Source organism: Polypterus senegalus, chromosome 12 (genome assembly GCF_016835505.1).
Source record: "Polypterus senegalus isolate Bchr_013 chromosome 12, ASM1683550v1, whole genome shotgun sequence".
Classification (NCBI taxonomy): Eukaryota; Metazoa; Chordata; class Cladistia; order Polypteriformes; family Polypteridae; genus Polypterus; species Polypterus senegalus.
The window spans coordinates 49,716,897-49,731,468 of NC_053165.1; the positions used below are offsets into that span (position 1 = coordinate 49,716,897).

Below are 14,572 nucleotides of genomic sequence, written 5' to 3' on the forward strand. Positions count from 1 at the left end.
CGTTAGTTGTGCATTTTTTCTGACGAGAGCGAGGCGTCTTTTGGGTGTCAGACAGCGAAGTAAAGTAATGCTTTGTCGCCCTCTTGTGGCTAGTAGTGCTCACTGACTTATGAGTGGATACACGCGTCTTTGGGTGCGCCTTGGTGAATCTTTCATTCATACGTCTCCTAGTTACTCTGACCGGCACTATCTGTCTTTTTATTTCAAACTACTGTAATTTTGGTAAATTAAACAAGATTTTTTTTTCTTCTCCACTATTCTCAAGCCTGCTATAATCCATGTCAGGTTCAGTGGAGCTCATTTTAGCTGCCCATTACAATAGCCAGGCCTGGAAGCGGGCATCAGTTCACAACAAGTTCATTTTAGAGTTGCTAATCATCCTAACGTGCACAAAAAAAAAAAGACACAGAAAACATGAAAACTCCACATGGATGACCAGGCGTGGAATTCAAATTCTGGATGCAATCTGTTGCTACACCATGATGCCCATTTTTCTTCTCCTTATTATTTCACTAATAAATGAACTTGCCTAATCCAAATTCAGGTTTTGGGTAGAAGTTTATGGTCGCAGCATTGGGCTCAAGGCAGGAACCAGCTTTGGAGGTACAGACCCTCGATGATTTCTACTTTGTGACTGAGGCTTTTCCATCCATTTCCCCGCACCCAATTGATCAGATTCAGGGAGGCTATTGCAGAAGAGCTGGGTGTAATGGCTGGGCGATCAGTCCAGCAGATGGCATCCTCGCTCATACGTGGTGAATGTGGTCACTGGAGGAAAATAAGCTAATCACACGGCTTGGATTGTCACTACAAGGTTATCAAAACCTGTGGCAGTGGCTATGCTGGCATTAAGGTGAGGCACGTGCCACCAAGAAGGGGTAAGATGGAGGCATTTGACCAATTAACACTGAGATTCAAGGGCAGACTGTGGTGGAGTGGATGGCACTACCACCTCACAGTTCCAGGACACAAACTTTTGGATCCTGGTGTAGAGTTGGTAAGTTTTGTTGCTGTCCAGCCACCATGTTAGGTTTGAAAGCAAATACCCAAGCCAGTGGTGGTGAACCTATGGCATGTGTGCCCGCTGTCGCCCCAGCACAGAGTTCGTTGCTAGAAAGCCAGAGGGATGCGGGGCCGGGCTGCTCCTTTCCACCTCTCCACGCGCGCCTGAGGACATTTCTCACATCACCCGCGCCTCTGCCCAGCAGCCCAATGGGTGCGCTTCCTCCTTGTCCTGTCTGGGGTAAGGCGGGCGGCTCACGTGTGGCACGGAGGGCAGCCTGTTGAGTCTGTGGCGAAGGTGAATCCAGTGGTGAGGTTGGAGGGGATGTGGCATAGCGGGTCCACAGCTCAAAATTGAAAGGGCCGGTTTTAATAGATAATCGAGGCTTAGAGGGGGGCAGTGGTAGTGCGGTAGTGGAGATGCGGGCGGTCCTCTCTTAAGTCACTGGTGAGAGGTCGTCCGCATCCGTAATTGTTGCCGGGAGCTTCTAATCGCCACACCTGATCCACGAAGCGCGAGAAAGATGGAAAAGGGAGAAAAAAAAAGAGCGAAAGAGAGAACGGGAACGAAGGTTAATGGGGAAGACCTGCGTGAAACACTTGAGAAGATAGAAGGGATGACAAAAGACAGCACGGTTAGTTTTGAAAATGAAATCCTTAAAGTGTGGAATTAAGTCAATGAAAGCACTTGGGATTGCTTTCCTTACTTTGTTTGGATCGTCCTATGCTTGTGAGCAGCTGAATTCTATCAAATCTGTTGGCCCTCCAAACCTGCAGGGAAACACTTGAGGGGTCGGGTGGCAGAACTGGCACTCCAGCCACCATAAAAAAAACTCACGCTGTTCCACTTCTTCTGAACTGGTGTGGTGCCGAGGTGTCACCCGTTGCATCCTAATGTGGGATCCTGAGTTGGTTTGTCGTGTGGTGGGTATCAGCGTGTGCTCCTAACCCCTCTCTCTGACACCACAAACAGACTAAGAGATGACCCGAGTGCTGCACGTGTTGCGCTCAAACTTACAAAGTATGAGCCAAGGTTAGATAAATTATCAGCATGCATACAACGGTTCACCGACGAAAGCGCGAAAGACATATGCGCCGCGACGGACAAATGAGTGCCGACAAAATCGCGAGAGAGGCCAAGGGAGTGGGACGCATACGTGCGCATTATGTACACATGATGTGCTAGGTTATAAATGTTATAACTGCTGATGGCATGCCGCGAACAAGTAACACAGTCGAGGGTTGGCATAACGCGTCGTATACAAAGCGGAATTACCAGCAGTCAGGCAGCCAGCAAGTCTAAATACGCTCAACTATCAAGACGTCTTGCTGCAATTCTTCCTACATATGCAGGGCGTGATCTTAAGGACTATCTGCGTGCCGTGCTGATGGCATGCCGCGTCTCATAATATTGACTGTTAAAATAAACATTATTATATATGCTTTAAACTAGTAATTCATATTTAATGAAACTTTCGCGATTTTGTCGGTGCGTTTTAATCGGCTCTATTTTGTCGGCGCGCATATGTCTATCGCGGTCACAGCATACAACAGCAAAAACCACATTAATTGTTCAATAGCACGCCAAATGCAAACTTTTACCTTTCAATAAAAAGTTGTTTGTATCATTGAAAGCTCAGTTATTGTGTTTTTCCTTTACGACAACAGATGTTAATGTACTGCAGTGGGCTGGCGCCCTGCCCGGAGTTTGTTTCCTGCCTTGCGCCCTGTGTTGGCTGGGATTGGCTCCAGTAGACCCCCGTGGCCCTGTAGTTAGGATATTGCGGGTTGGATGGATATTAATGTACAAGTTGTTTTATCTAAACCAAAACCTCAGTATTCCGGTTAAATTGCCACGTTGGCACTTTGCGATACATAAGTGGGTTTTGGGCAGCAGTTTGGGCACTCGGTCTCTAAATAGACTAAAAGAGAAAACTTAACATTTTCATAAACCCAAAGTTAAAAATAGCTGTCCGAAACAGAATAATGTAACCTAATAAAATTCCATTTTAACTGTTGTAACAATTGTGAAGTGTTGGGGTACCCGTAGGCAAACCCCGTATAACTGAAGCAAAAACACACGTTATAAACGTACTGAAAAACAAACGGTCGTCGCAGACACGAGCCACCAAGTAGACTGATTCAAGATGGAGGGGCTTCCATTGATAAGGACCTCAGGCAGGAAGAGGCGGGTCCAGACAGGCGGACACCTAAAGTGATGTCAGTCTTCCGGGCTGCAGAGAGGAGGACGAGATAAGGCATCAGTTAAGAGCGCCCTCCTGTGGTGCGGTGGGAAATGACCATTTAAGCTGCCCCCATACTGTATTCTTCTACAGAACTTCAAAAGATGCAGATCCAAAATCTTTTTGGCACTTCATCCATCCATCCATTTTTCAACCCACTGAATCTGAACACAGGGTCACGGGGGTCTGCTGGAGCCAGTCCCAGCCAACATAGGGCACAAGGCAGGAACCAATCCCGGGCAGGGTGCCAACCCACCACAGTTTTTGGCACTTGTATTAAAAAAATAAATCTACATGAAATTGATGAAATCCTACAAGTCATGATGTTGGGGCTATCAATTTTATCAGAGCATAAAAAAAGCAAACACACACACAAAAATAAAGACAGTTTTCAGTCTTCACAAAGTTAAAATTAAAATGCTACCAACCTACCAAATCACCGGAAAATCGAATGAAGAAGCGGAAAGAGGACGCCAGCGTATTCTGTCCCCATGCAGTGAGGAGGCTCAGAGGGTGAAGCACAGAACATGGCAGCATGTGCCACACAGAACATTCCATGGCTGGAGGGTATTTGGCAAAGGACCCCTGAGCGAAGCTCTCATTAGCACACACACACACACAATAAAACAAAATAAATCAAATACGGGGAACAGAGTTTGTCGGACACGAGTGAGTCTTTCAGTAAAAACGGATGCTACAAGTTGTGGCCTCTAGGGGGCATAGCAGCAACCCGACAGAACTGCACAGATAGTTCCAGGGTCACGATTAAGGATTTCATTTACTTTAACTCTTTGAGGGCTGAATATTTTTTCCAAAAAACTCACATTTTCTGACAAGCACACAAAGCAATGGTTTCACACATAAGTCAACATAAAACGTCAGTTGCTATGTGCTGTGGCTGCTGTTGGTGCATGTTTGGCATCTCTGGCGGAAGTGGCTGCGTGGGGGCACCTCGATGGTCAGCAGGAGTGCACAGTGCGCCAGCTGCCTGGCTGTCTTCGCACAGCAGGTGAGTGGCGCTAGTGGTCTCAGTGTGACGCAATATGCAATTAGGCAAACGCTGCTGTAGGTGCATCAGCTGCACAAAAGTGTTCAGCATCACGATCAGCTGGGGACCAATCAGATGATGCAGGTACCTCACTATCGTTATTGATATCCATCTCCAGATGACTTGCATCAAGCTCGGAGTCCGACAAGTCAGAGTCCTGTTCACCGAAATTAGTAAAACATCCACAGAGTATTTTGCTTTGCGCATTTGCTTTGGTCTTTCACCAGATGTTGGCCCCATTTTAGAGGATGTTTGCTCTTCGCTACTCAGGCACATATAGGGGATCGAGGTTCAATCAACAAAGCTATGTAACTTTCCTTCTAGCAAAGAGAGTCAAACTAAAACGTAAGGGTGAGTTTCGTTGCAGTTTACAGCTGATTAACGTCCTCTACTCCTGAATTTTGACAAAAGTTGACATCAGCCCTGAAAGAGTTAAGGACGTTCCCAGAGGCTTTGTCTCCTCAGTTGTCCAGCACAAACAAATCCTTGCCTTTTCCATTGTTTTCATCTTAACCTTTGCTCCTCTGAGACATGTGTTTCTCATCTGTGTTCCTGACCCCAAGTTATCAGGTCTAATGGTGGGCTCTCGTTTTAATTTCCTTTTCTAGGAGTACTTTCGGTGCTCAACCCTTTCTCTCCTGGAAGTACTTATTGGTCAGGCGGAGCCACCCTGGTCACTCCAGTTAACTTCTGACAGCACCCTCTTGTGGCCACCATAGAACCTGATAAAGCAACCCTATGGGACCACATCTCCCACCGGGGCTCACCTGAAAGGATTCTGCCACCCAGTGTAATGAAGAATAATCTGTCGATAGCAGGCTATCTCCTACTGTCCCGTATTTCTGGCCTCCCAATTGGGAAAGGGACTACCAGACACACTAGTCGGGTCACTTCCTCACCCGACACATCCTTCCGTGGTTGGCAGGACATCAGCTCCGGGTCACCTGCTGCCACGGCGCTTCTCCATATCCACCTCCTGGCTCATGAGGGGGGTAAGATTGCAACTTCCTTCCGGACCACCCCTTATTTTGACTTTCAGGCCAGGTAAAGGAGCAGGGCCCATCCTGGATGGGACATCGCAAACCAGATGAGACCAAAATTGAGTCTGACCACCACTTACATTGTTTGGATTCACCAGATGGATGCACTCTAAAGAAATGAACCTCCTAACCACAATGAATTATGGCAGCGGTGGATCACTGATCTCCTCACATGTTTCCCCCTTAGCGCTGTTCCCATGCAGGGTCTACCATGGACTGAACATGTGGAATTCATTATGCTTTTGATTAACACAAAATACTCATTTTAAAACATTTGAAAAATAAATTAGATCAAAAGTCTGCAGTTTTCCAGTTTTTGAGAGCCCGGCTGCAGCTCATTTTCCAAGTTTTCCACTACTTTTGTGGTTCATCATATCAAGGGTGCCAATAACTTTTGGGACAAATAGAGTAGAAGAAAAGTTGTGCCTTGTATCATTGTGAACCCACGTCACATCACCCATGGGGCTAACAAATTTGTGTGTTCCTTTTTAGAGCACATCAGTAGGCAACGTTTCATTCTAAAATTCCTATTTCGTTATGAATTCCCGTTCATATTTCATGTTTCAGGTCGACAAACTGCATAAATAAAAATTTCCCAGATCAACACTACAGGGGAAAAAAAAAAATTACTTGGTAGTTCAAATCAACATAAAAAGAGACGTACTGTACTGTGTCCTCTGATCCATGCCCGCTCCACGTCCGATTCTTGCCGTTCTCCATTATGGCTGATCTCGGACTGCTGACTGGTTCCTATGGACTTTTCTGTTAGAACATTAAAACTACGTAAAGTCTCAAATGGAGGGTCTGCGTGTCAGATTCGGTGGCTCTTACACTGACCCTTTGAGAGTCACTTGGCCAAACTGTATACATGGACCGTTTATTTGTCCCCAACAGGAAACTTGGCTTTTTACAGGTTAAGTAAAATAATTAAAACACACACATACGAGAACAACTCAATGGAAACTCCTGACTTGGCAGTCCCAGTCTCGGCGATGAGGTGTATTGCTGTTGGTATAAACGAGTCCCCTTAGTGCAGGAATGGCGAACTCCAGGCCTCGAGTGCCGCAGTGGCTGCAGGTTTTCATTCTTACCATCTTCTTAATTAGTGACCAGTTTTTGCTGCGGATTACTTCATTTAATTAACTTGACTCCGGCCCCATTGTTGTTTCTTTTTCTTTAATTAACAGCCAAACAATAATGAGACACAAAACAAGCCACCACTTGACCAGCTCCTCTGTGCCCATCACATAATATCTGAAATTAAACAGAGGTGATGGTCTTGGTAAGGCTGATCTCTCAGGTCACCAAAACATTTGGACGGCGCTCTTAGACAGAACAGAAAAACAACAGTTTTCGAAATGTGTGCTGTGGCAGAATGAGAGCAGCAACAAGCCATGGAATTGAATAACGGGTTTAATTAACAGCAAGAATTGGCTTCTCATTAAGAAAGTGATTGGAGTGAAAATGGCTGAGGTTTGACGTTCCAGTTTAGCTGGTCATCTGTCGGCTCGTTTCATATCTCATTTCTGCTTGGCTGTCATTTAATGAAGAAAGAAATCAATTCAGAGGGCTGGACTCTAACAGGTCTATTAAAGTGATGGGGAAAAAGTTAAGTAGCAGTGAAAACTTGTCACTGATTAGGAAAAGGGTTAGAATGAAAACCTGCAGCCAATGCAGCACTCCAGGCCTGGAGTTAACCACCCCTGCCTTAGTGTTTCTTAACACACATCTGCTGAATGTCCTCACAGTGTTGGTGTGTCAGAGAGGGGATGTGCAGCATCCTTACTTAGTATTCACTCATATGACAGTCTACATGGATGGTCAGAGGGGAGTTTATCACGGATTATTCTGGCTGAAGAGGTACATGTTGTTGATGCTACAGGGGGACTGGTCAATGAAATACCGTGGGAGTGAGAGAGAAAATCTATTAAAAAATGGGTTGGGGGTATTAGGATTATACACGTGCCCTTCCAGCACACGAGCGCGCATGCATATATATATATATATATATAAAGCTTCCTTTCCTTCACTCAGCTTTTTTGTTAGCACTCCCTGGGTGTTCTGCAGAGACCTCCCTCTTTCTCTCTCTTTCCAGTTCAGCCATCACCCTGTGAAGATGAGATGGGTTGCACGTGTAGGGTCTCACATTTCAGAAATCTGTACAGTAAGACTCCTTTGTTCAAAATAACCCCCATAACCTACCGTGGGGTACTTACTGTCTGCAAACTGGCTTTTGAAGAGCAATTTGACCACTTTCACCCAAGTCTGGTGAATCTCAACATCACACCCATTTTTCAGAAAGATAGTTTGGATTCATTTTCCTACAGTGTTGATCTTTCTCTTTACACGCGATGCCAGCAGGACATCAATCACCACAAATACAGAGAAACATCAAATGATTTTCTGCCCTCCTGAACTAACTTGATCTTCGTCAAATATAATAATTTCATTTGTTTATCCTAGCTAAGTGTCTATTGATTCCATTTTTATTTTTTCAGTTGATTAAGGTCATCTCTGAAGCATGTCTGACTCTCAAAGCCGTGAGCTGGATGTTCTGAAAGGCCTGCATCTGTAGCTATCACGTTCTGTTTTGCCTCACGTTTTAGCTGTCTGGTCTGTCCACTTTCTGTGAATCACTTTCCCGAACAATATCCTGACTTTTGGTGTGCCATTCTGATTCAATGTATTGAAAAGCTTCAGAAATTGATACTTTTTTTTAAAGTTTTTTCCCTTCATACTTCTAATTGTTATGGCACAGATTTTAATTGTATCCATAGCACCGAGACAAAAAAATCAAGGAATCTTTCTGAAGTGTAAGATCTGAATGTGAGATTTCTCCTCGCTCCTCCTACCAGTGCACCCATGTTAATGCTAGCTCTGTTTGGCCCAAATGCACATACTTAGTCTGCTCTGCATTATTAAATATACATTTTAATGTGTTTAGTATTCTCCGAGTGTGTTTGTGATCTGCTAATCCAACATGATAAATGACGCTTCTTAAAATATTACCTAAACAGAGCAGCACAGATTAATTGCTTTGGTTGCAGTCATCAGGTTGAAAAAAGAAAAAGGAGAATAAAAAATATTTCATGTGAAAGTTTGAAAATGTTGTAACATTTTACATACCGGTGACAAAATTAGCAGTTATTGCAAGGTACTGGTTAATCTGAAAGTAATATACATAACATTAAAGGACAAAGGATATTACAACGGCATATTCACTCAAATTATGTATTTTATTGGAACTGCAATTCTAGCCAACCTCTACAGAGACTGAGTAATAGAGCTTTCAAGACTTCAAGAAATACTCCAGGTAAAAAAACACATGACAAAGAAGGACGCGTATATACTGTTTATTGAGACAAAAACATTAAGAAATATGGACATAATATTACAGTCTCAACAGAATACCTTCAGTATCAGCTTTCAAAACATTCTTAAATATTTATTAATTATACATTCAAACACTGAGGTAAGAACACAAAAAAACATTGCTTTTTTGGAGCTTACCTACACAGCACTGCTACCCTCCTTATGTATAGGTTGCAAGTGAACAGACTTGATACATTAACAAAAAGTAAAGAATGGAGGAAATAAAATTAACAAGCTTACCAATACATGTATAGTTAAACCAACAAAAATGTATTTGAAGGAAATTCCATTATTGAGAGGGGTACAGTATATTCTTCATAGAAGGATGCTAATTATTGACTAGATTGGAGTGTGCTTATGGTTAAAAGATTTAATAGACTGAAGAAAACGTTAGGCAAATGAAAGCACAACCAGAAACAAAACAATACAAGGTGAACAGAAACTGACAGTAAAAGAAATTCCACTAAAAATAAAGATTAGAATGCAATGTATGACATAATAAAAGTCTGTTCGTTTTCTGTGTCTTTAAGGTCATTTCTGAAGGAGGTACGGCCATCTGAAATCCTAAATGTTGCTCAGAAGTAATCAGTCCCAGTCCACCAACTTATTGGTTCAGGGCTAAGACGTCAAAAACTGCCAGGATGGCATTTCTGAGCACAAGTTGGATCCAAGATTCTAAACATATCCCTGCTGTTAAACTGTCTACCCAGTAACATGTCATTCTAATTTTGCTTGGCCAAATGTATGATAAACCCTGCTCCATCAATAGCAGGCATATTCTCTTTGTTGTGTAAAATTACCTGAGAAACTTACTGGTGCAGTTCTAGACAGCCATAAGCCAAAGCAAAAATTAGATACTGAGTGGGCAGAAGTTAGGCACAGCAGGGATCTATCCTCAGCAACCTCTTTGGGAGATATCAGCTCCAGAGCGCTTGGTAACAGACAATGTTGTAAATATCTGTAACAGAAAATAGATTTTTTGCAATTTAACACAAAATGTAAAATATACAGTTTCAGAAGTGCTACATATACTGGTCTGCACTGAGCAGAAAAATAATTTTTGTACTGTATAAATGTAGGGGTGCTAAATCCATTTTTAATATTGGAATTTCTCTACCACAAACCATCTCCACTGTATATCAGATTCAGTTGGGGGGTGGGAAATCAGTTACATTTGTTTAATGGCACAATTATTTTTCATGCTTAGAACATTTGAAGACTATTTTGTGCTGGTCTTAAAATTACATGAGGTGGAAACAACCAAAAATTAAGTTTTTGCTCTCAATTAGTATTTTTTCCCCTCCTCATTTCTTATTCCTTCAAAATAAGTCAGAATTATATATTTAGAAATGTATACATTCACATTTTCCCCCCTCCGAAAAGATAAAGTTGATATTTAAGTTGTTTACAGAAATATGTAAGGTTGGTTTGATCCATTCATTGTCTTGACCAGGCAACAGGTAAGTTTGTTAAAGGAAAAAAAAAAATATATATATATAATAATAATAATAGGGCCATAATTTCCTTGGGAAAACTGAAGTGGAAAGATACAAAGAACTAGTGGAGCTTCTCTCTTCCTACCTTGCACTTGGGTGCAACTTGTCTTTACAAACCATTGACCAATCTCATTTTGATTTTATATTGAGAACATGGGAGGATTTTCAAAAGGACATCACTCACATGGAGAGATGTCACCGCAGAAAGTGAAGTATGTATATGTATATATGTAGACATCTGTTGGTCATTCCACTGTGAAAACACCTTCAGATGATCATTATAAAGTGGGTTTGGGAACTACCACTTGACTATTTTTTGTAAGCAATAATTATATTTCAAACAATGTGTTAATGTTTTCAAGTCCAAATAATGCATTTAAAAATATTACTTTTTTCACTAAAATGTTTGTTCTTCATTTTACACCTGCACCTCTCAAAAACTGGATGTAATAGAGCAATTTGCAGACCGATGTTATTACTCAAAAATCACTTAACAGTCATGTTTGTGAACCCATTTTTTAGTTTTTTCTTTTTTCTTTTCTTAAAACCACAAAATACAAATTTAGGAGAATTTGTTTAATAATTGAAATAAATTGTAATTATTCACAAATATATGTGCTTTGAGAGAAAATTAAGCAAAATACATGGCATACAGAAATGCAAGTTCAAAAATAATTGAACCCTTAGTTCTATTTTTCACATGAAGGTAAAGCAAGATCAAGTGGTTCAATGATTGAACTAGCCAATGAAACTAAATATTTAAAATGATGAATTAGGAACAGCGAATAAAATAGTAAGAAAGCAGGTTGGCTAATATTCTAAGAACAAAAAAAAAAAAAAGAAAAAAAAAAGTAATTTGCGCTCATTGATCTAGACAAGGTGATGCAGATATTTCAAGAAGGTTTGGACTTCATAAATCCAAAGTCTGGCAAAAATCAACATGCAAGTGAAAGACCTTTCAATCAATAGCAGCCATACCAAAAAGAGGACATCCTCCATAAACCAGCCAGGGTCAGAAGGGGCATAAGAGGTAAGAGATAATCCTAATTTTCAAGCCTCCCTAGCTACCTTTGATGAAGTAATGCATGTATCAACAACAACCACCACCTTTGACAGATATGCCACATATAGGAAAACAGTCATCTTTTCTCGGCTGCTACCGTTAGGGGTCGCCACAGTGGATCATCTTCTTCCATATCTTTCTGTCCTCTGCATCTTGCTCTGTCACACCCATCACCTGCATGTCCTCTCTCACCACATCCATAAACCTTCGCTTAGGCCTTCCTCTTTTCCTCTTCCCTGGCAGCTCTATCCTTAGCATTCTTCTCCCAATATACCCAGCATCTCTCTTCTGCACATGTCCAAACCAACGCAATCTCACCTCTCTGACTTTGCCTCCCAACCTAATCCCAATGACCTCCCTCTCATTTACACACGTCTTCTGTCTTGTTCCTACTGACCTTCATTCCTCTCCTCTCTAGAGCATATCTCCACCTCTCCAGGGTCTCCTCAATCTGCTCCCTACTATCGCTACAGATCACAATGTCATCAGCAAACATCAGTCCACGGGGACTCCTGTCTAATCTCATCTGTCAACCTGTCCAACACCATTGCAAATAAGAAAGGGCTCAGAGCCGACCCCTGATGTAACCCCACCTCCAACTTGAATGCATCCGTCACTTCTACTGCAGACCTCACCACTGTCACACTTCCCTCGTACATATCTTGTACAATTCTTACATATTAAGATGTAAGATGATATGGCCTTCTTTAAACTTCTCCATCAACATCCTCTGAGCAAACATTGCATCTGTGGTGGTCTTTCTTGGCATGAAACCATTCTGCTGCTCAGCAATCATCACCTCACTTCTTAACCTAGCTTCCATTACTCTTTCCCATAACTTCATGCAGTGGCTCATAAATTTTATTCCCCTGTAGTTACTGCAGTCAGTCCTGCACATCTCCTTATTCTTAAATATCGGCACCAGTACACTTTTTCTCCACTCCTAAGGCATCCTCTCACTTTCCAAGATTCCATTAAACAATCTGGTTAAAACCTCCACTGCCATCTCTCCTAAACAACTCCATGCTTCCACAGGTATGACATCTGGACCAACAGCCTTTCCATTTTTCATCCTCTTCATAGCTGTCCTTACTTCCTCCTTGCTAATTCGTAGCACTTCCTGATTCATTATCTCCACATCATTCAACCTCTTCTCTCTCTAATTCTCTTCATTCATCAGCCTCTCAAAGTACTCCTTCCATCTGCTCAACACACTCTCCTCGCTTGTCAGTACGTTTCCATCTTTATCCTTTATCACCCTAACCTGCTGCACATCTTTCCCTGCTCAGTCCCTCTGTGTAGCCAATCGGTACAGGTCCTTTTCTCACTCCTTTGTGTCCAACCTCTCATACACCTCATCATACGCCTTTTCTTTAGCCTTCACCACCTCTCTCTTCACTTTGTGCCTTATCTCCTTGTACTCTTGTCTACTTTCTGCAGCTCTCCGACTATACCACTTCGTCTTTGTCATCCTCTTCCTATGTATACTCTCCTGCAATTACTCATTCCACCACCAGGTTTCCTTTTCCTCCATCCTTCCAGATGTCATGCCAAGCACCCTTCTTGCCGTCACCTTTATTGCCCAGAGGGGACTGGGCGGTCTCTTGGTCTGGAATCCCTACAGATTTTATTTTATTTTTTTTTGTTTTTACTGTCCACCCTGGCCATCGGACCTTACTTATTCTATGTTAATTAATGTTGATTTATGTTTATTTTTTATTGTGTCTTCTATTTTTCTATTCTTCATTTTGTAAAGCACCTTGAGCTACATTTTTTTTGCATGAAAATGTGCTATATAAATAAATGTTGATTGATTGATTATTACTACATCTGCTGTAGTTTTCCCAACTGTCTGGTAACTCTTCACTGCCACCCAGTGCCTGTCTCACCTCATCCCTAAACTCAACCTTGCAGTCTTCCTTTTTCAACTTCCACCATTTGATCCTTGGCTCTGCCCTCACTCTTCCTCTTCTTGATCCCCAACGTCATCCCACAGGCCACCATCCTATGCTGCTTAACTACACTTTCCCCTGCCACCACTTTGCAGTCTTCAATCTCCTTCAGATCAACTCTTCTGCATAGGATGTAATCTACCTGTGTGCATCTTCCTTCACTCTTGGATGTAACCCTATGTTCCTCCCTCTTCTTAAAATACATACTCACCACAGCCATGTCCATCCTTTTGGCAAAATCCACTATCCTCTGACCTTCTTCATTCCTCTCCTTGACATCATACCTACCCATCATCTCCTCGTCTCCATCGTTCCCTTCACCAGCATGCCCATTGAAATCTGCTCCAGTCACCACTTTCTATCCCTTGGGTACACTGTTCATCACTTCACTCCAAAAATCTTCTCATACCCATTGCACACCCAACTTGCGGTGCATATGCCTTAACAACATTCATCATCACACCTCCAATTTCCAGCTTCATAATCATTACTCTGCCTGACACTCTTTTCAACTACAAAACACTCCACATACTGTTCTTTCAGAATAACTCCTACCTCATTTCTCCTCCCATCCACACCATGACAGAATAATTTGAATCCACTTCCGATCCACCTAGCCTTACTCCCCTTCCATTTAGTCTCTTGCACCCACAATATATCAACCTTCCTTCTCTCTATCATATCTGCTAACTCTCTCCCCTTACCAGTCATACTGGCAACATTCAAAGTTCCTACCCTCAGTTCCACTCTATTTTCCTCCTGCCTCTGGACACATCTACCCCCTGCCTCTATTCGGCCAATAGTAGCCCAATTTCCGCCAGCAACTTATTGGCTAACATTACTGGTGGCGGTCGTCGTTAACCCAGGGCTCCGCATATTGATTTGGCAAAATTTTACACCGGATGCCCTTCTTGACGTAACCCTCCCTGTTTATCCGGACTTGGGACCGGCACGAAGAAACCCCTGTGGCTGGGTTTCCCCTGTGGGACAACAGTGTTAGGTGTGAAATATTAAAGTCTAACAATCTAGAATTCATGTTGGATTATAAATAAATAAACCTGTTGATCTGGTATACCGGATGAAAATTTTTCGTTGGCTATGGAAAATACAAAATGTGCATGTATAAGGAAACAGGAAATGTTACTTTCTGTCAGTGCATGCGTCTTAAAAGGTAAACTGTGTGTAATAAGTGAACCTGCATTTTTAGGAATATCACTCTGAGTGCCGTGTGTTTCAACCCAATTGGTGAGTTAATGCAAACTGTAAGTTAGGAATGGAAAAAGTCATGTCTTCTCCTATACAAAAACAAGTGTACTTTTTATCTGTTTGAGGGGGTGAATACCTGATATCAAATCT

At 42.3% G+C, this 14,572-nt stretch overlaps 1 protein-coding gene across 1 annotated transcript in view; it reads right to left on the bottom strand.

The window, feature by feature from the left end:
• Positions 1-8,670: 8,670 nt before the first annotated feature.
• The window catches only part of txnrd3 (thioredoxin reductase 3), a 35,553-nt gene continuing 29,651 nt past the window's right edge, over positions 8,671-14,572 (bottom strand). The window contains exon 16 of the mRNA XM_039771122.1: positions 8,671-9,663. Coding sequence (XP_039627056.1) covers positions 9,601-9,663 — 63 coding nt within the window. The 3' untranslated portion in view covers positions 8,671-9,600. The remainder of the gene's footprint in view (positions 9,664-14,572) is intronic.